The 21,657-nt window shown below is 40.1% G+C and overlaps 1 protein-coding gene across 1 annotated transcript in view; it reads right to left on the bottom strand.

Moving 5' to 3' along the window:
* LOC128579307 (putative ankyrin repeat domain-containing protein 26-like protein) overlaps window positions 1–21,657 on the bottom strand; it is a 75,430-nt gene that overhangs the window by 635 nt on the left and 53,138 nt on the right. Inside the window, exon 11 of the mRNA XM_053581454.1 lies at window positions 2,390–2,483. Coding sequence (XP_053437429.1) covers window positions 2,390–2,483 — 94 coding nt within the window. The remainder of the gene's footprint in view (window positions 1–2,389; window positions 2,484–21,657) is intronic.

Here is a 21,657-nt window from a genome sequence, read left to right as displayed (position 1 = left end):
AGAAAAGTGCACATACAGAAGAGTGGAGAGTGGTCTTTATTTGAAGGAGCAAATCATGACCCAGAGAGCATAAAAGGCAAGGCCGATGGCAGAAGCTTACAGCATGCCTTTACTACAACCCAAAACATCATTTGTACAATAGGCTGCAATTAAGTGCCAAGTTCTTCAGTTTGTGGATGTCACTTAGGAAGAAACACAGCTATGAAGACAGTTCAGATGAGGGCATAGTCCATTTCTCATTAGAGAAAGGGTTCAATCGATCTGCATGGCTAGACCCTTGTAGAATAGCAGTTTTAGAAATTTGATCTTCTCCATACCCACAAGAGACACAAGTATACCAATATTTCTTAGGTCCTCTACTGTTGTGCTGTTAATTTTCTTCCTCAATTCATATAAGAGGTATGTGAGAAATTACATATACTGAGCTATCTATGGTGAACTATTTATCAAAAAGGAAACACTGAATGGCCATATAATTATTAGATCTTGGGTGGCTCCTGTGACTCAAAGGAGTAGGGCACTGGCCCCATATGCCAGAGGTGGCAGATTCAAACCAAGCCCTGGATCTACAAACCACAAAAAAAAAAAAAAAAAAAAAGTTAAAATGTTTTTAAAAAATAATTACTAGATGTTAATGAATTTTTATATTCAAAAATCACTAGAATATTCATTGAACATGACATTAAATTTCATAAGAGGCAAAAATAAGCTTTTAGGCTTTTTTTAAATTTTCAGAATATTTGGGGATACATATTTTGCTTGCATACTTTACTTTTATACAGATTGAATCAAATGCTAAGTGTACTGTTTCTAAAATTAGTGTTCTTGAAGATCTCACATTAAGGGAATTAGGAAACAACTACTTTATAGAAAAAAAAACAAATAACATTTGCAAAAAAAGCCAGCCATCTTTGTTCAAAGTAACCTGATCTGATTAACTAGTATCAATGCAACATATATCTCAGATGCCTGATCCTTCTGGAGAAAAGAAATGCCTCCCTGTGTTCTGCCCCAATCCAGCACTTCCTCCTCCTTCCAGTCATCTCTGGAGCTGCAGTAATCCAATCTTCTCTGTGTGTGCAAATTTCCTGAAGCCACCTGAATTGAGTTCTGTCATGTTTGCTCATCACTAACTGAGAAATTACCTCGCTAAACTTCTTTCCTCTATGCCCACTCACAAGCCCTCTTCGTTTGCCAAAAAAAAAAAAATCTTGCAATCTGCCATCTGCATTCTTTTGATAGATTATTTCCACCACCTCTTTCCTCTTTATTTAGCAAAACATCATATATCTAGTGTTTCAATTTCTCTATCATTCAGTGTTATCCTCCAGCTAGAAAAATGCTCAGAAATAAGAACAAAATAATGCTTTCCCTTGATTCTAGGTTGGAAGTGCTCTTCAATGGCGCCTCCTACACATTCCTCTACAGAGAACTCTATGCCCTAGTTATTCAGGGCGTTCTGAGGACCAACAGTACTGGAAACAAATGAGAATGCATTACGACTGTAGAATCACAAACCTGCTCAATCACGATGTGCATCTTTAACATGGTCCCCATTGATTTCTTATTGTTTGAGAATATCTGGTCTTTAAAGAGTATTAGTCCACATTTCTTTACCTAAAAATAGCCCTTGGAATACAGCCTCCAGTTTCTCCCAGTCACATATTCCACACTGAAATGGCATTTAAAATCACCATGTTTCTAATGGAATGTTACTGGGCTACAGCTTTCCTGACCTCTCCACGAATAACCCCATTGTCTTCTATCCACTTCCATAAAATTGAACCATATGCTATGAAGAAACATCACTTTATATGACATGAAATTGCTTACACGTAACAGCTCCACACTCCATCAAACAGCTCTGCATGAACAGGGGCCTCAGCCCTTAATGGCTTCCAAACAGTGAGAAACACAGGGAGAACAAGAATTTTGGTGCTACTTGTCTCACTCATTTTGGCACTGGAAGATCTTCATCTTTACTACATTCTTCCCACCTAACACTTTAATCTACCTTTTACTTAAGAAGTATTTTATTGGACCACCCTGACATTACATCCATCTGCTCCTTTTCTCTCCATGTACTCTCTGTACTGTCTGCTTTCCCAGTTCTTCATCCCCTTTTGTAAAGCTGTCCTCTTCCTGATTTCTTGTCTTTGCTCAGCTCTAGCACTATACTGAGATGGGACTAAAGATTCAGTTCCTTAAGTGATACTCTCGATTTCATCATCTGTTGCTGACACCTGAGAAGACATACAATTTATCACTGTTTTGCTTCATCTTTTCTTTTTTCTACCATACATATCTAAAAGCCAAGATGGTTTTTGGTGCTCACGTTCTTCAATAAACATTATTTCACATGACATTTCCCGTAAGTTGTAGTGCTTACCCTTTACTTGTTTGGGTACTGTCTTGTATCCATTTGAATTGCCAGTCCAAGAAGAACCACTAAGATCCTCCTTGGTAAGATTCTCTGATAAATTCTGTTAAAATTAACATCAACATTGAGTTTAAAGTACTTTATAATTAAAATAAGTGGTATCAACATTTCCTAATCATTTTTGTCAAAAATATTTGAATTATCTACTCTAAGATCAAAGTTTTTTAACCTTTAAAGAAAGAAGAATGTCTTGAAAACCAAAGCATTGCAGCTATACATATGCTCTCGAGATGAACCTTACCTTCCACTTGTGTATGGCTATTGATTCTGTAAATTGAGCATAGGCAGCCAAAGGAAACATATTCGAAGACAAAACATTAACTCATGTTATATAGCAACAAGGAACTTACTTCACCTTCCATAACATTACTTTGCATTCTCCACCAAACACAGATCAACATTGTGAAAAATATAATACATGGGATATCATACTTCTGGCATTACATCCTTAAAATATTTCTCACTCTAGAAATATGTCAGTGATAACACTAGATACTGGCATAATGGGCAACTTGGGAGTACATCATGTCGAGTATGAGCTCAAAAATGTCAATGCTGCTTCATTTAGCTAAACAAGGCCTTGAAGACATCAAAATGTTTTGTGATAAAATATTTACTGATAGGAAAAATTGTTGAAGAAAAAGATATCCTCTGATAAGAACAACTTACCTTATGTTTATGTTTAAGTAAAAGCAAGTAAACAGGACATACACTGTGCAACTCCTTCCCAATTAGGAAACAACTTCAAGAAAGTATGGAAAGCCTTAATAAAGAGGGAAGGATGGAGGCGGAGCATGATGGCAGATGGGGCGGACATGTAGCCGACCTCTCCCAAGTCATCAGGTGAGAGGAAGAGTGGTCTGGACCTTTCCCACGCGTGGATTATTGGTGTGGACGGACAGCTGGAGACACTCAGCAAATTTGCAGATTGCTGTATATGAGGGGTAATTTAAAACCACAGACTGTTGTAGAGATTTTTCCCTGCTTGGCCATGCTGGCTGGCAGGCCCCTCCCTTACGGGGGACAGCAGCTTCCAATTACTGGCAAAACCCAACTTACGAAAATGTACTCCTGAGCTAAGGATGGCACCCGAAAGGAGAGCCACTCAAAACCACAGAGAGCTCGGCAACCCAATGGAAAATTGAAGGGAAGGGATACCGCCTGGGAAACAGACATTTTGAACTATCCAAAATGGCAGACGCCTTCCCCCAGAACAACAGGAGTGATTGAATAGACCAGAGCATCCCTGGTGGGGAATGTTGGAGGGGGCTGGCAGTTCAGGCTGCATGGCAAACTGGCAGGTGGCTGGACTGAAAAGTCCCAATTCAAAAGGGAGACTCTGAACCACAACACTGAGAATAAGGTCCCCAAACCCAGCCACGGGACCTGTCAGCAGCCACGGGAGCCACCAGCAGCCAACACCCTTCCCCACAGCCGACTGCAGTCGCCAGTTTGTAGAAGAACGTCGGAGCAGAGTGGAAAGATTTGTGAAGCGTGGACTGCTGCAACGAGTTGGGAGGTCGGACAGGAGTGCCATCTGGAACAGTGCAGCTGAGGTTGTGCAATACTTAGGTGACAAACTTTGACCAAAACTCCAAAATGGCGATCGGCCAGGTAGGGTGCTTAGGTGGTAACAGTATAAACTGTGAATCAGGTATAAGCCTGGAAACTACTCACAGCGCCTCCTGGTGTCCAGAAAGTATACTGCATTATAAATATATTCCTATGAAAATTGATCCCTACATCACACATACAGATGTATATTTCTACATATGTACAAGAATAATATTTTTGTGATTGGTGCCATTTTTTCTTTTTCTCTTTTTTTTTTGTTCTGTTTTTTTCCTCCATTTTCTTGGAGGAACTATTATTATTTTTTTATGATTTTTATAGACATATTTTTATTTCCTTTTTTTCTAATTTTAATTTCTCCTTTCTTATTTCTTTAACTTTTTTATGAACACCACTTTTTTTCTTTTTTTTCAATTATTTTACATTTATCACTATTTTTATTGTAGTTGTTTTTTGTTGCTGTTGTCGTGGGTGTTGTCTGTATGTCTATCTATCTCTGTCTGTGCATCTACGGGCTCGTGTGTCTGGTAGCCTTTGTATATGTTTATGTGATCATTTGGTCTCAATGAGTTTCGTGTTACGACCTGCAATTCTGAGCTCCCAGCACTTCCCTCCACTCTCACTCTGAGGTCTGGAGGCCTGTCCCCCAAGAGTCCAGAGTCTTGTGTGATTTCTCGAGGGGTGTGGACAGGACCTGGACTGCAGCTGGTCAGAGCTGATTCTGTGGCATGGGAGTGAGGAGACGATGGTCAGCTGAGAGGGAATCACGCCGCAGCGGCAGTGCCCCGAGGCACAGAGCAGCAGTCATCTTTAGCAACAAAAAGGCAAACCCTCAGATTTCCCAAAGCAACTCCCCCTGTCTCCCTGGGCAACTAAAGGAGGCCAGGCATCTTCTCAGATGGCAACCACCACAGAACAGATTTGGGACTGAAACACAGGCCCCATGAGTAAAGGGTTTGCCTGAGGCGGTACTGGCCTGGGTGGAACACGAGGACTAGAAAAAGCACGCGCAGAACAAGGAAACTCCCAGAGCGGGCTGACCAAGAGGACCACTCTACTGAGCATAAGATGCACCCGGCCCTCAGGGGATCATCAGCCTATAGACAAAGGAGGACAGGAGGCTAGAGCTGACAGCTGACCGTGCTGCAAATAAAAACCTGCAGGAGTAAAGACAGGGCCTGAGGCACAGGTTCTGGGAATTAAAATCAGCCCCTCCTCTGCAGAGGAATTTAGCTGGGACAGAAACAAACTCCAACAAGGTTGTTCTGTTAGGCCAGTAACATTAATCTAGGGCGCGGCTGGAACAAAGTGAACACCCCCCAGCCTCCATCAACCGCCCGAGTTTGACAGGTCTCACCACCCCCTAATGGATAGAGGCAGAGAGCAGCGGCCTGGCTGAGCAGACACAGACTTCCTTGTCATGTAGGTAGGTGCAAACCTCTGTAGTATCTGCTCACTGGAGACAACTGACTGGGTCACAGCCCTGCGGGGCTAGAAGTGACTGGGTGTGACAGAACTTCAAGATGGGGAAGAAGGTATCAAACTTCCCAGACTAATCTGTTTGCTGGGTGGGTCCTCCAGAATTCACGGAGCACCAGAGCAAGTCATATTTGAGTTGTCACCAGACCCCTGCGTTCCAGTTGCCAGAGACCTTTTAAACTCTCCCACCTGAGGCAGGTGCTGACTGACACAATTGATTTGGACCTTTTGAACTGAGCCAATTGCCTGAGGACTATTCAAATGGTGCCCTGGGTGTGTGGTTGTAAGAAAGTTTGATTTTCTTTTCCAATTCTTGCCTGTGGAGGGCAGGGTGACTTAATTGCTGGTAATACTCCACAGCTGATACTTCAACCCAGAGTAACTGTTTCACTAGGGGTGAACAGAGACCAGCTGAAAACAAGACAGAACCACTTAGCCCCACCACATCAAATAGATCCCCAACATCTCAGGCTGTAGCACTGCATGGGTCCTCGACAAGGCTCCAGAGGAAAAATCAAATGGTGTAAAGTAATCGTGGGGCACAATTGGCGGAAAAATTCTGGTAACATGAATAACCAGAATAGATCAACAACTCCCAAAAGACAGATATGGCAGATGTAGCTGAAGATCCCATTGATAAACAGCTGGCTGAGATGGCAGAAATCAAATTCAGAATTTGGATTGCAAACAAGATTAATTGAATGGAGGAAAATCTGGAATTAGAAATCCGAAGAGCAATTCAAAAGTCAGAATTAGAAATTTGAGGAGAAATTAAAACATTGTCTCAAGAATTTAATGAATTTAAAGACAAAACCACCAAAGATTTCGATGCACTGAAGCAAGCATTTGCAGCCCTCAAAGATCTGAAAAATACAGTAGAATCCCTCAGTAACAGAGTGGAGCAGGCAGAAGAAAGGATTTCTGACATTGAAGACAAGGTGTTTGAACACTCCAAACTCTCAAAGAAGATGAGAAATGGAGAGCAAAAATGTATCATTCTCTCAGAGAGCTCTGGGATAATTTGAAGAAGGCTAAAATCCGCCTCATTGGAATCACTGAAAGTGATGAAGAGGTCTTGCAAGGCACAGAGGCCCTTCTTCATGAAATTATGAAAGAGAATTTTCAAGATATGTCAAGATATTCTGAAATCCAGATAGCAGACAGTTTCAGAACCCCAGCACAACTCAATCCAAACAAGATATCCCCCAGGCATGTCATAATTAACTTCACTAGTGTCAATATGAAGGCGAAAATAATGAAAGCAGCTAGATGCAAGAAATCTATTACCCACAAAGGGAAGAATATTAGAAGTCTCTGCTGAAACTTTTAAAGCCAGAAGAGGGTTGTCAATATGAAGGCGAAAATAATGAAAGCAGCTAGATGCAAGAAATCTATTACCCACAAAGGGAAGAATATTAGAAGTCTCTGCTGAAACTTTTAAAGCCAGAAGAGGGTTGTCCTCGACCTTTAATTTCCTAAAGCAAAATAATTTTCAACCCCGGATCCTGTATCCATATAAACTGAGTTTCATTTATGATGGAGAAATTAAATCCTTTATGGCATTCATATGTTGAAGAAATTTGCCATGACCAAACCAGTACTCCAGGATATTCTCAGAACTATCCTCCATAGCGACACCCCAATCCTCTACCAAAAAAAGAACTCACTCAGAAACTTTGATCAAACTCCAACTTCCACAGTGGAGAAAGGACTAAAATTGTCCACTGGACTTTCAAAAAACTTGATACCCAAAATTTTAGCAGACATATCAATATTCTCCATTAATGTGAACGACTTAAAGTGTCCTCTAAAGAGGCACAGTATAGCTGACTGTATACAAAAAGTCAGGTCAGATATTTGCTGCATATAAGTGTAACATCTTACCTTAAAAGATAAATATAGAGTCAGGGTGAAAGGATGGTCATCCATATTTCAGGCAAATGGTAATGAGAAAAAAGCAGGTGTTGCAATTCTATTTGCTGACACAATAGGCTTTAAACCAACAAAAGTAAAGAAAGACAAAAATGGTCACTACATATTTGTTAAGGGTAATCCTCAATATGATGAGATTCCAATTATGAATATTTATGCACACAACCAGAATGCTCCTCAATTTATAAGAGAAACTCTAAAAGACATGAGCAACTTGATTTCCTCCAGCTCCATAATAGTCGGAGATTTCAACACTCCTTTGGCAGTGCTGGATAGATCCGCCATTAAGAAGCTGAGCAGACTTCTAACTCTCTTTGGAACTGCTCTAAACTTTCTCTTTGTTCTTCCTAAATAAAATCTCTCTTTGCTGCCCTGAGACTTGTCTCAGCCAAGTAATTGAACCAGGTCAGCTGGGTTTGGGGAACTGGGACCTCCAATCCTCAACGGTTGAGAGACAGAGTCTCATTCTGTTATCCAGCCTGGAGTGCACACAATGAGTGTTCACAGCTCATTGCAACCTTGAATTCCTGGGTTCAAGCATTCCTTCCACCTCAGCCTCCCAAGCAGCTGAGACCACGGTCCACAGGCACGAGAACTTAAAGAGCAGGAGGAAGTGAAAGGAAAATTAGGGCAAGGAAACAGATAAAAGAAATCACCCATGAGGAAGAATCAGCAGAAAACTCCAGGCAACATGAAGAACCAGTCCAGAACAACCCCGCCAAGGGACCATGAGGTAGCTACTGCAGAGGATTCCACCTACACAGAAATGTTAGGAATGACAGAAAGGGAATTTAGAATACACATGTTGAAAACAATGAAAGAAATGATGGAAACAATGAAGGAAACTGCTAACAAAGTGGAAATTAACCAAAAGGAAATCCAAAAACAGAATCAAATCAGAGATGAACGATATGAAGAATATAAAAAGAATATAGCAGAGCTGAAGGAAATGAAACAGTCAATCAGGGAACTTAAAGTTGCAATGGAAAGTATCAGCAACAGGTTAGACCATGCAGAAGAAAGAATTTCAGAGGTAGAAGACAAAGTTTTTGAGGTAACTCAGATAGTAAAAGAGGCAGAAAAGAAGAGAGAGAAAGCAGAACGTTCACTGTCAGAATTATGGGACTTTATGAAGCGTTCCAACATACGAGTTATAGGAATTCCAGAAGGGGAAGAAGAATGTCCCAGAGGAATGGAAGCCATACTAGAGAATATTATAAAAGAAAATTTCCCAAATATCACCAAAGATTCTGACACAGTGCTTTCAGAGGGATATCGGACCCCAGGTCGCCTCAACTCTAACCGAGCTTCTCCAAGACACATTGTGATGAACCTGTCCAAAGTCAAGACAAAAGAAAAGATTCTGCAAGCTGCCAGGAGTAAGCGCCACTTGACATACAGGGGCAAATCCATCAGAGTGACCGTAGACTTCTCTAATGACACTTTCCAAGCAAGAAGACAATGGTCATCTACCTTTAATCTACTTAAACAGAACAATTTCCAGCCCAGAATTCTGTACCCTGCTAAGCTAAGCTTCAAAATTGATGGAGAAATCAAATCATTTACGGATATACAAACATTGAGGAAATTCGCCACAACAAGACCAGCTCTACAGGAAATACTTCAACCTGTTCTGCACACGGACCACCACAATGGATCAGCAGCAAAGTAAGAACTCACAAATTAAAGGACAGAACCAAACCTCCACACTGATGCAAAAGACAAAACTAAGCAAAGGACTCTCACAAAATAAGACGAATAGAATACTACCACACTTATCAATTATCTCTATAAATGTTAATGGCTTGAATTCCCCACTGAAGAGACACAGATTGGTTGACTGGATTAAAAAACACAAGCCATCCATTTGCTGTCTGCAAGAAACACATCTGGATTCAAAAGACAAATTAAAGCTCCGAGTCAAGGACTGGAAGACAATTTTTTAGGCAAATGGAATTCAGAAGAAAAGAGGAGTTGCAATCTTATTTTCAGATACATGTGGATTTAAAGCAATTTAAGTCAAAAAAGACAAAGATGGTCACTTTAGATTGGTCAAGGGAAAAATACAACATGAAGACATTTCAATTCTAAATATCTATGCACCCAAATTAAATGCTCCCAGATTCTTGAAACAGACCTTACTCAGTCTGAGCAATATGATATCTGATAATACCATCATAACAGGGGACCTTAACACTCCTCTTACACAGCTGGACAGATCCTCTAAACAGAAATTAAACAAGGATATAAGAGACTTAAATGAGACCCTAGAACAACTGTGCTTGATAGACGCATATACAACACTCCATCCCAAAGATAAAGAATATACATTCTTCTCATCACCCCATGGGACATTCTCCAAAATTGACCATATCCTGGGACACAAAACAATTATCAACAGAATCAAAAGAATTGAAATTTTACCTTGTATCTTCTCAGACCATAAGGCACTAAAGGTGGAACTCAACTCTAACAAAAATGCTCGACCCCACCCAAAGGGACGGAAACTAAACAATCTTCTGTTGAATAACAGATGGGTGAAGGAAGAAATTAAACAGGAAATTATTAACTTCCTTGAGCATAACAACAATGAAGACACAAGCTACCAAAACCTGTGGGATACGGCAAAAGCAGTTTTGAGAGGAAAATTCATCGCTTTAGATGCCTACATTCGAAAAACAGAAAGAGAGCACATCAACAATCTCACAAGAGATCTTATGGAATTGGAAAAAGAAGAACAATCTAAGCCTAAACTCAGTAGAAGAAAAGAAATATCCAAAATCAAATCAGAGATCAATGAAATTGAAAACAAAAGAATCATTCAGAAAATTAATGAAACAAGGAGTTGGTTTTTTGAAAAAATAAATAAAATAGAAAAACCATTGGCCAGACTAACGAGGAATAGAAAAGTAAAATCTCTAGTAACCTCAATCAGAAATGATAAAGGGGAAATAACAACTGATCCCACTGAGATACAAGAGATCATCTCTGAATACTACCAGAAACTCTATGCCCAGAAATTTGACAATGTGAAGGAAATGGATCAATATTTGGAATCACACCCTCTCCCTAGACTCAGCCAGGAAGAAATAGAGCTCCTGAACAGACCAATTTCAAGCACTGAGATCAAAGAAACAATAACAAATCTTCCAACCAAAAAATGCCCTGGTCCAGATGGCTTCACTCCAGAATTCTATCAAACCTTCAAGGAAGAGCTTATTCCTGTACTGCAGAAATTATTCCAAAAAATTGAGGAAGAAGGAATCTTCCCCAACACATTCTATGAAGCAAACATCACCCTGATACCAAAACCAGGAAAAGACCCAAACAAAAAGGAGAATTTCAGACCAATCTCACTCATGAACATAGATGCGAAAATTCTCAACAAAATCCTAGCCAATAGATTACAGCTTATCATCAAAAAAGTCATTCATCATGATCAAGTAGGCTTCATCCCAGGGATGAAAGGCTGGTTTAACATACACAAGTCCATAAATGTTATCCACCATATTAACAGAGGCAAAAATAAAGATCACATGATCCTCTCAATAGATGCAGAAAAAACATTTGATAAAATCCAGCATCCTTGTCTAATTAGAACACTGAAGAGTATAGGCATAGGTGGCACATTTCTAAAACTGATTGAAGCTATCTATGACAAACCCACAGCCAATATTTTACTGAATGGAGTAAAACTGAAAGCTTTTTCTCTTAGAACTGGAACCAGACAAGGTTGTCCTCTGTCACCTTTACTATTCAACATAGTGCTGGAAGTTCTAGCCAATACAATTAGGCAAGACAAGGAAATAAAGGGAATCCAAATGGGAGCAGAGGAGGTCAAACTCTCCCTCTTTGCTAACGACATGATCTTATACTTAGAGAACCCCAAAGACTCAACCACAAGACTCCTAGAAGTCATCAAAAAATACAGTAATGTTTCAGGATATAAAATCAATGTCCACAAGTCAGTAGCCTTTGTGTACACCAATAACAGTCAAGTTGAGAAGCTAATTAAGGACACAACTCCCTTCACCATAGTCTCAAAGAAAATGAAATACCTAGGAATATACCTAACGAAGGAGGTGAAGAACCTCTATAAAGAAAACTATGAAATCCTCAGAAAGGAAATAGCAGAGGATATTAACAAATGGAAGAACATACCATGCTCATGGATGGGAAGAATCACCATTGTTAAAATGTCTATACTTCCCAAAGCAATCTACCTATTCAATGCCATTCCTATCAAAGTACCTACATCGTACTTTCAAGATTTGGAAAAAATGATTCTGCATTTTGTATGGAACCGGAAAAAACCCCGTATAGCTAAGGCAGTTCTCTGTAACAAAAATAAAGCTGGGGGGTATCAGCATACCAGATTTTAGTCTGTACTACAAAGCCATAGTGCTCAAGACAGCATGGTACTGGCAGAAAAACAGAGACATAGACACTTGGAATCGAATTGAAAACCAAGAAACGAAACTAGCATTTTGCAACCACCTAATCTTTGATAAACCAAACAACAACATACCTTGGGGGAAAGACTCCCTATTCAATAAATGGTGTTGGGAGAACTGGATGTCTACATGTAAAAGACTGAAACTGGACCCACACCTTTCCCCACTCACAAAAATTGATTCAAGATGGATAAGGGACATAAACTTAAGGCATGAAACAATAAAAATCCTCCAAGAAAGCATAGGAAAAACACTGGAAGATATTGGCCTGGGGAAAGACTTCATGAAGAAGACTGCCATGGCAATTGCAACAACAACAAAAATAAACAAATGGGACTTCATTAAACTGAAAAGCTTCTGTACAGCTAAGGAGACAATAACCAAAGCAAAGAGACAACCTACACAATGGGAAAGGATATTTGCATATTTTCAATCAGACAAAAGCTTGATAACTAGGATCTATAGAGAACTCAACTTAATCCACATGAAAAAAGCCAACAATCCCTTATATCAATGGGCAAGAGACATGAATAGAACCTTCTCTAAAGACGACAGACGAATGGCTAACAAACACATGAAAAAAATGTTCATCATCTCTATATATTAGAGAAATGCAAATCAAAACAACCCTGAGATATCATCTAACTCCAGTGAGACTGGCCCACATCACAAAATCTCAAAACTGCAGATGCTGGCATGAATGTGGAGAGAAGGGAACACTTTTACACTGCTGGTGGGACTGCAAACTAGTACAACCTTTCTGGAAGGAAGTATGGAGAAACCTCAAAGCACTCAAACTAGACCTCCCATTTGATCCTGCAATCCCATTACTGGGCATCTACCCAGAAGGAAAGAAATCCTTTTATCATAAGGACACTTGTACTAGACTGTTTATTGCAGCTCAATTTACAATCGCCAAAATGTGGAAACAGCCTAAATGCCCACCAACCCAGGAATGGATTAACAAGCTGTGGTATATGCATACCATGGAATACAATTCAGCCATTAAAAAAAATGGAGACTTTACATCCTTCGTATTAACCTGGATGGACGTGGAAGACATTATTCTTAGTAAAGCATCACAAGAATGGAGAATCATGAATTCTATGTACTCAATTTTGATATGAGGACAATTAATGACAATTATGGTTATCGGGGGGGAATAGATAGAGGGAAGGAGGGAGGGGGGTGGGGCCCTGGTGTGTGTCACACTTTATGGGGGCAAGACATGATTGCAAGAGGGACTTTACCTAACAATTGCAATCAATGTAACCTGGCTTATTGTACCCTCAATGAATCCCCAACAATAAAAAAAAAAAAAAGAAGCTGAGCAAAGAAATTTTAGATTTAAACCCAGCCATCCAACATTTGGATTTAGCAGACATCTAGAGAACATTTCATCCCAACAAAACTGAATACACATACTTTTCATTAGCCAATGGAACATACTCCAAAATCGATCACAGCTTGGGTCACAAGTCTAATCTAAGTAAATTTAAAGGAATATAACTTATTCCTTGCATCATATCGGACCACCATGGCATAAAAGTTGAACTCAGTAACAACAGGAATCTGCACACTCATATAAAAAAATGGAAGTTAAATAACCTTATGCTGAATGATACCTGGGTCAGAGATGAGATTAAGAAGGAAATTGCCAAATTTTTGGAACAAAACAACAATGAAGACAGAAACTGTAAGAACCTCTGGGATACCGCAAAGGCAGTCCAAAGACGAAAATTTATAGCACTGCAAGCCTTCCTCAAGAGAACGGAAAGAGAGGAACTTAACAGCATAATGGGACATCTCACGCAACTGGAAAAGGAAGAACATTCCCACCCCAAGTAGAAGAAAATAAATAACCAAAATTAGAGCAGAATTAAATGAGATTTAAAACAAAAGAATTATATAACAGATCAATAAATCAAAGTTGTTTTTTGAAAATGTCAATAAAATAAACATTTGGCTAACCTCACCAGCAAAAAAAGAGTAAAATCTCTAATTTTATCAATCAGAAACAACAAAGACGAAATAACAACAGACTCCTCGGAAATTCAAAAGATTTTAAAGAATATTACAAGAAAGTTTATTCTCAGAAATATGAAAATCTGAAGGAAATTGACCAATACTTGGAAGCACTTCATCTTCCAAGACTTAGCCAGAATCAAGTGGAACTGTTGAACATGCCAATATCAAGTTCTGAAATAGCATCAACCATACGAGATCTCCTTAAAAAGAAAAGCCTGGGACCATTTGGTCAGAATTCTACCAAAACTTTGAAGAGGAACTAGTACCTATGTTACTCAACCTGTTCCAAAACGTAGAAAAAGAAGGAAGACTACCCAACAAGTTCTACGAAGCAAACATCACCCTGATCCCCAAACCAGGAAAAGACCTAACAAGAAAAGAAAATTATTCACCAATATCACTAATGAATATAGATGCAAAAATATTCAACAAGATCCTAACAAAGAGAATCCGGCAACATATCAAACAAATTATACAACATGACCAAGTTGGTTTTATCCCAGGGTCTCAAGGCTGGTTTAACATACATAAATCTATAAATATAATTCACTGTATGAACAAAATAAAAAACAAAGGCCACATGATTCTCTTAATTGATGCTGAAAAAAGCTTTTGACAATATCCAGCATCGTTTCATGATCAGAACACTTTAAAAAACTGGTATAGAAGGGACATTTCTTAAATTGATAGGGGCCATATAGAGCAAACCCACAGCCAATATCATATTGAATGGAGTTAAACTGAAATCATTTCCACTCAGATCAGGAACTAGACAAGGCTGCCCATTGTCTCCACTGCTCTTTAACATTGTGATGGAAGTTTTAGCCATCACAATTACGGAAGAAAAGGTGATCAAGGGTATCGATATAGGGTCAGAAGAGATCAAACTTATGCTTTTCACAGAGGATATGATTCTATATATGAAAAACACCAGGGATTCTACAACAAAACTCTTAGAAGTGATCAAGGAATACAGCAGCATCTCAGGTTACAAAATCAACACTCATAAATCATTAACCTTTATACATACCAACAATAGTCAAGCTGAAAAAACAGTTAAGGACTGTATTCCATTCACAGTAGTGCCATAGAACATGAAATATTTGGGAGTATATCTAACAAAAGATGAGAAAGATCTCTATAAAGAGAACTATGAAACTCTAAGAAAAGAAACAGCTGAAAACATTAACAAATGGAAAAACATACCATGGTCATGGTTGGGAAGAATCAACATTGTTAAAATGTCCATACTACCCAAAGCAATATACAATTTTAATGCAATCCCTATTAAAGCCCCACTGTCATACTTTAAATATCTTGAAAAAATAATACTTAGTTTTATATGGAATCAAACAAACCCTCGAATAGCCAAAACATTACTCAGAAATAAAAACAAAGCAGGAGGAATTATGTTACCAGACCTCAGACTATACTATATATCAATAGTGATCAAAACAGCATGGTACTGGCACAAAAACAGATAAGTAGATGTCTGGAACAGAATAGAGAACCAAGAGATGAATCCAGCCACTTACTGTTATCTGATCTTTGACATGCCAGTTAAAAACATTCAGTGGAGAAAAGATTCCCTATTTAACAAATGGTGCTGGGTGAACTGGCTGGCAACATGTAGAAGACTGAAACTGGACCCACACTTTTCACTATTAACTCAGATAGACTGTCTCTGGATAAAAGGTTTAAACTTAAGACATGAGACGATAAAAATACTAGAAGAGAGTGCAGGGAAAACTCTTTAAGAAATCGGTTTGGGTGAGTACTTTCTGAGGAGGACACCCCAGGCAATTGAAGCAGCTTCAAAAATACACTACTGGGACCTGATCAATCTAAAAAGCTCTGCACAGCGAAGAACACAGTAAGTAAAGCAAGCAAACAGCCCTCAGAATGGGAGAAGATATTTGCAGGTTATGGCTCCAACAAAGGTTTAATAACCAGAATCCACAGAGAACTCAAACACATTAGCAAGAGAAGAACAAGTGATCCCATCGCAGGCTGGGCAACGGACTTGAAGAGAAACTTCTCTGAAGAACACAGGGGCATGGCCTACAGACATATGAAAAAATGCTCATCACCTTTAATCATCAGAGAAATGCAAATCAAAACTACCTTGGGATACCATCTAACTCCAGTAAGATTAGCCCCTATCACAAAATCCAAAGACCAGAGATGTTGGCGTAGATTTGGAGAAAAGGCAACACTTCTGCACTGCTGGTTGGAATGCAAATTAATACATTTCTTTAGGAAAGATGTTTGGAGAACCTTTAGAGATCTAAAAATAGACCTGCTATTCAATGCTATAATTCCTCTACTAGGTTTATAAGGTTTATACCCTGAAGACAAAAAATCACATTATAACAAGGATATTTGTACCAGAATGTTTATTGCAGCCCAATTCCAATTGCTAAGTCATGGAAAAAGCCCAAGTGCCCATCGATGCATGAATGGAGTAATAAACTGTGGTATATGTACACCATGGAATATTATGCAGCCTTAAAGAAAGATGGAGACTTTACCTCTTTCATGTTTACGTGGATGGAGGTGGAACATGTTCTTCTTAGTAAAGTATCTCAAGAATGGAAGAAAAAATATGCAATGTACTCAGCCCTACTATGAAACTAATTTTTGGCTTTCATATGAAAGCTATATCCCAGTTATAGCCTAAGAATATGGGGAATGGGGAGAGGCAGGGGAAGGAGGGGGGAAGATGGGCGGAGGAAGGGTGATAGGTGGGACTACACCTGTGGTGCATCTCACAAGGGTACTTGTGAAATTTAGTAAATGTAGAATGTAATTGTCTTAACACAATAACAAAGAAAATGCCAGGAAGGCTATGTTAACCAGTCTAATGAAAATGTGTCAAACTGTTCATAAAACGAATGTATGGTGCCCCATGATCACACTAATGTACACAGCTATGATTTAGTATTAATAACAAAAATTAAAAAACAATAAAAAATAATAAAATAAAAAAATCATTTACAAAAAAATAAAATAAAAAGTGAAGGATGAAAACAGAGAAGACATTTCTTAGAATCTCCTAAAGTGTTCTGCACACTTTCTTGTACATTTTCTTTTCTACACATTATACTAATGAACATAAAAATCATGATGAAGATGGTGACCCTCAGTTCTGTTTTCTGTTCATTGTAGGAGGTAAGAGTAAAATGGTGAATAAATGTGATTAACGAAACATACAAAATTGGAAAATCAGAATGGACCAGACAACTGACAAAGGAAAAAGCAGCAGTGGGAAGGGAACCATCTACCTCGTTTGGAACTTGAACTTTTTCTTTTTGGAAGGTGAGAGTTCTACCGGCCTTCCTCATTCTGATTTGTTTACATAATTTGCTCTATTGTTTGCTTCATAAACACATATGCTTTTGATGATCTGTCTCTAGGTGGTGGGGAGAAATACACATTTTCTGATTCAGGTTTCATGATTTATACTTCTTAGATTTGCTGAACTCATCTAATGCCTCACAAACATGTTCAGCATGTACTGTTTTTCCTTCATCATAAGTGCCCATAGCAGCAGAAGCAGTGTGCCCTTTTGCTTGAATGAGGCACACTTCATTTCTTTGCTGTTATCAAGTTACAAATTTTGCATCACTAGACTGAAGCACAGTTCTGATATCTATTTTCACATTAATGGTTTTGGGGTTCCCATTTCCTGCCACTTCTCTACGGAGACAGCTTTCAGCATAAGCTCCCACAAAGAAAGAATGATAATAGTCAGAACAAACCCAATAAAGCTGTGAGCATGGCCATTTTCTTGTCTGGCATAAAAGTTGGACAAGTATTTTCCCTGCTATTCTGAACTCTCAGTCCATCTTTTCCCCGGGCCTAGAAGTCTGGAAGTCTAACCCCTGCAGAGCTCAGAGTTTCTGGTGGTTCTTTGCTAGGGCTGGGCATTGTATGGGCCATGGGACAGGCGCGCTAAAAATGTGACATGAGAGGAAGTGGAGAGATACAAGGGGTGGAGGACTGGCCCAGTGCCACCAAGTACATAGTAGCGGCTGCCAGAGGCTTGGGGACCTATGTGGTGGAAAAGCAGCAGTGATGGTACCCTGCTCCCTCCATGGTAAAATTTTGGGAAGCCATCTCACCACTTCTATGGACCACTAGAGGGAGCCCAACCTCACCCCACAGCGGTACCAGAGGAGGAGTGTGGCTGTGTGAGAGCTGCATTCTCTGAGGGAGTAAAACACACACTGAGTCAACCCCCAGCTTGGAGCAGACTCAGGGAAAACATGACCCAGTTTCCAATGAGCACCAAAGGGTGTCAGGATTCAGCTCCCTTTGTGTGCTGGTGGCAGAATGCAACGGCCTGGTTAAGGAATCATTGACTCCCCTTTGAATTTGGAAGGTGCAGAACCCTGGCACATTTGCTCATTGGAGGGAACTCGGCAACAGACCCTCAGGATTAACATTGACTGCTCGTGGCAGATGTGAAAAGTGAGGAAGGAGTTCCAACCTCCCTGCACTAACTCATTTGCTGGGTAGGCCTTTCTGACTCCATGGAGTACCAGAACAAGTCATATTTGAACTGCCAGTGGACCCCTGCTGTCTGCTTGTTGGAGACATTTTCAACTCTCCCACATGAACAGCGATTCTGCTGCCCAGGACAATTAGTTTAGAACTCCTGACCTGGGCTGGCTACCTGGGGATGCTCCAAGGTTGAACCCTGGTAGGGTTGAAATGGGAGAGACTGATTCTCCTCTTCAAGTTGTTGCTGCTTGGGGGTGTGGTGTCTTAGTTGCTTTTATCTCTCCCCAACTAAGATTTCAGACAAAAGCCACTGATTCCCTAGGAATGGATAAAGGCTGGCTGAATACAAAACAGAGCCACCTAGCCCCATCACACCTACCATGTCCCCAGACTCTCAGGATGCACAATGGAAAGAGACCTTTGTAAAGCTGTAGGGAAAAAAGCCACAGTCACTAGTTCCAACTTTTTCATAAAGGGATGGTGAACTACAACTCAGGGATCCCTCAAACCATTTTCACTTTAGCAGCTTCTCCAGGCAAAATGTGAAAAATAACCAGTGGCTGGTGTGGCGCCTGTGGCTCAAGGACAAGTATATGCAGTATATGCTGGCTCCATGTACTGGAGGTGGCAGGTTCAAAACTGGCCATGGGCAAAACTGCAAAAAAAAAAAAAAAAAAAAAAATCATTGGGCAGAACCAGTGGAAATACTCTGGTAATATGAATACTCAGAGTAGATTAAAAACCCCATGGAATGACAAAAAAGACACAATAGAATATGCCATTCATAAACAAATGGTTGAAATGTCAGAAAAGGAATTCACAATATGGATGGCAAATAAGATTAATAGAATGGAATGAAAGTTGGAATTAGAAATACAAGGAGTAGTTCAAAAGTTGTCTCAAGAAATCAATGAATTCAAAGACAAAATATGCAATGATTTAGACATAAGGAGGACAAAAAATGAAGACCTCAATGAACTGAGAAATACAGTAGAATCCCTCAGTAATACAGTGAAGCAGGCAGAAGGAAGGATCTCCAAAGTTGAATAGAAAGCTTTTGAAGGCTCTAAAACACTCAAAGAGGCAGAGAAGTAGAGAGAAAAAATGGATCACTTGGTGAGAGGGTTGTGGGACCAGTTCAGAAGACCAAACATTCACCTAATGGGAATTCCTGAAGGAGAAGGGGATAATTCCAAATTATATCCTCTACTCCAAGATATAACGGAGGATAATTTGCCAAGCATGACAAAAGATACAGAAATTCAGATAGTAGATAGTGTCAGAACACCAGCACAACTCAATCCAAATAAAGCATCTTCTGGACATGTTGTAATTAACTATACCCAAGTAAACATGAAGGTGAGAATTCTGCAAGCAGCCACACATAACAAAAGTATAACCTACAAGAGGAAGAATATTAGAATGACTGTAGATATCTCTGTTGAAAATTTTCAAGCCACAAGAGGATGGTAATTCACCTTCAATCTCTGAAAAGAAAAGAACTTTCAGCCCAGGATCCTGTATCCAGCTAAACTGAGTTTCATTTGTGATGGAGGAATCAAATACCTCACCTGCATACACATGTGGAAGAAATTTGCCATAACTAAGCCAGCTATCCAGGAAATTCTCAGACTCATCCTCCATCATGATCAGCTTAATGGTCTACCACTAAAGTAAATTCACCCAGAAAATGAATAAAACCTAATATCCTCAATGGTGAAATGATTGAAAATATCCACTGTGGGGGAGGAGGCAAGATGGCTGATTGGAACCAGATTACCACAGAGGCACCCGTCCAGAAGGAGAGTTAAAGGACAGAAGTTTAGCAAGTAAGCTGATGGTTTAGAGCTGAGCCAAGAGGGAAGACTAAAGAGCACATATCAAAGCATCCCTTCCACAAGCAAGCAAGCAGAGTTCATAGCTCTTCCTATTTTATCCCATGGGAGAGACACTCGTTTCAGAACTCCTTCCCAAGAGAGGACTCACTAGTGTGCCATGGCACTCTCCCTGAGGCATAAAACTGAACATAGACTCTACCTGCAATTCTGAACTTCCAGCACTCCCCTCCACTCTCATGCTGTGGTCTGGAAGCCTGTCCCCCATGGAGTCCATATTCTTGGGCATTTTCTTGAGAAGTGTGGACAGGGTGTGGGCTGTTACAAGTCTGTGCTGAAATGGAGGCATGGGTGGAAACTGGGGACTGTGGATCATGGGAGCCATACAGGAGAGAGAGAGATGGCATTCCACATGGCAGCCCAGCAGCTGCAGTGGTGGGATCAATAGGGCTCATGCCCCTGGTGATGTTTTGGAGAAACATTTTCCACCTCTCTTAGCAAGCAGAGGCAGCTGGGCCTTTGCTCTGGTGGCGGCCATGGGCAAAACAGATGTGGGATGGACACACAGGCCCCCTGAACAAAGGATATGCCTGAGGTGATACCTGCCTTGGAGTGGCATGGCAGGAACAGAGAATAGAATCCACGTGCATGCAGAGACGGCACACTCCTAGGGCAGAGCTGAGTCAGAAATGCTACATTTGTGAGCCCAAGATGCAAGTGTTCCCCAGGAGCTTAGCCGGGACAAAAGCAGGCAGGGCAACAGCATCAGCCCATGGAAGGGCTGAAACTGAGAGTCATTTATGAGCACTAAGTGAACCCGCCCCAACATAGAGTGCAGTGTAGTCAGAGATGCCAGCTACATGAGTATAGGTGCAGCAGCAACAACACAGGGTGGGACTGAGCCATAGTTTCTGTGAACTCAAATAGTGCCTGGCCCATAGAGCAATAAAGCCAGGACAAAATGCAAATTCTGTGAGAATTGAGTTGTCTCAAGAATTCAATGAATTCAAAGACAAATCAACAAAGTTTTGACACATTGAGGCAAGAATTTGAAGCCTTCAAAGATCTGAGAAATACAGTAGAATCCCTCAGTAACAGAATGGAGCAGGTAGAAGAAAGGATTTCTGACAGTGAAGACAAAGCTTTTGAATGCTTCCAAATGCTCAACGTGGAAGAGAAAGGGAGAGCAAAAATGGATCATTCTCTCAGAGAGGTCTGGGACACTTCAAAGCAAACTAACATTTGCCTTATAGGAATTCCTGAAGGGGATGAGGTTGCTTTGAAAGCCCCAAGATGCTCTTCTGCAAGAGATAATCGAGGAGAACTTACCAAACATGGCAAGAGATTCTGAAATGAAGAAAGAAGACAGTTTCAGAACCCCAGCATGACTCAACCCAAATATAGCATCACC

The sequence above is a fragment of the Nycticebus coucang genome, unplaced genomic scaffold (assembly GCF_027406575.1).
Source record: "Nycticebus coucang isolate mNycCou1 unplaced genomic scaffold, mNycCou1.pri scaffold_44, whole genome shotgun sequence".
NCBI classification, from domain to species: Eukaryota; Metazoa; Chordata; class Mammalia; order Primates; family Lorisidae; genus Nycticebus; species Nycticebus coucang.
Note: the sequence above shows the minus strand (reverse complement) of the source record. Positions and strands in the feature narration are given on the sequence as shown.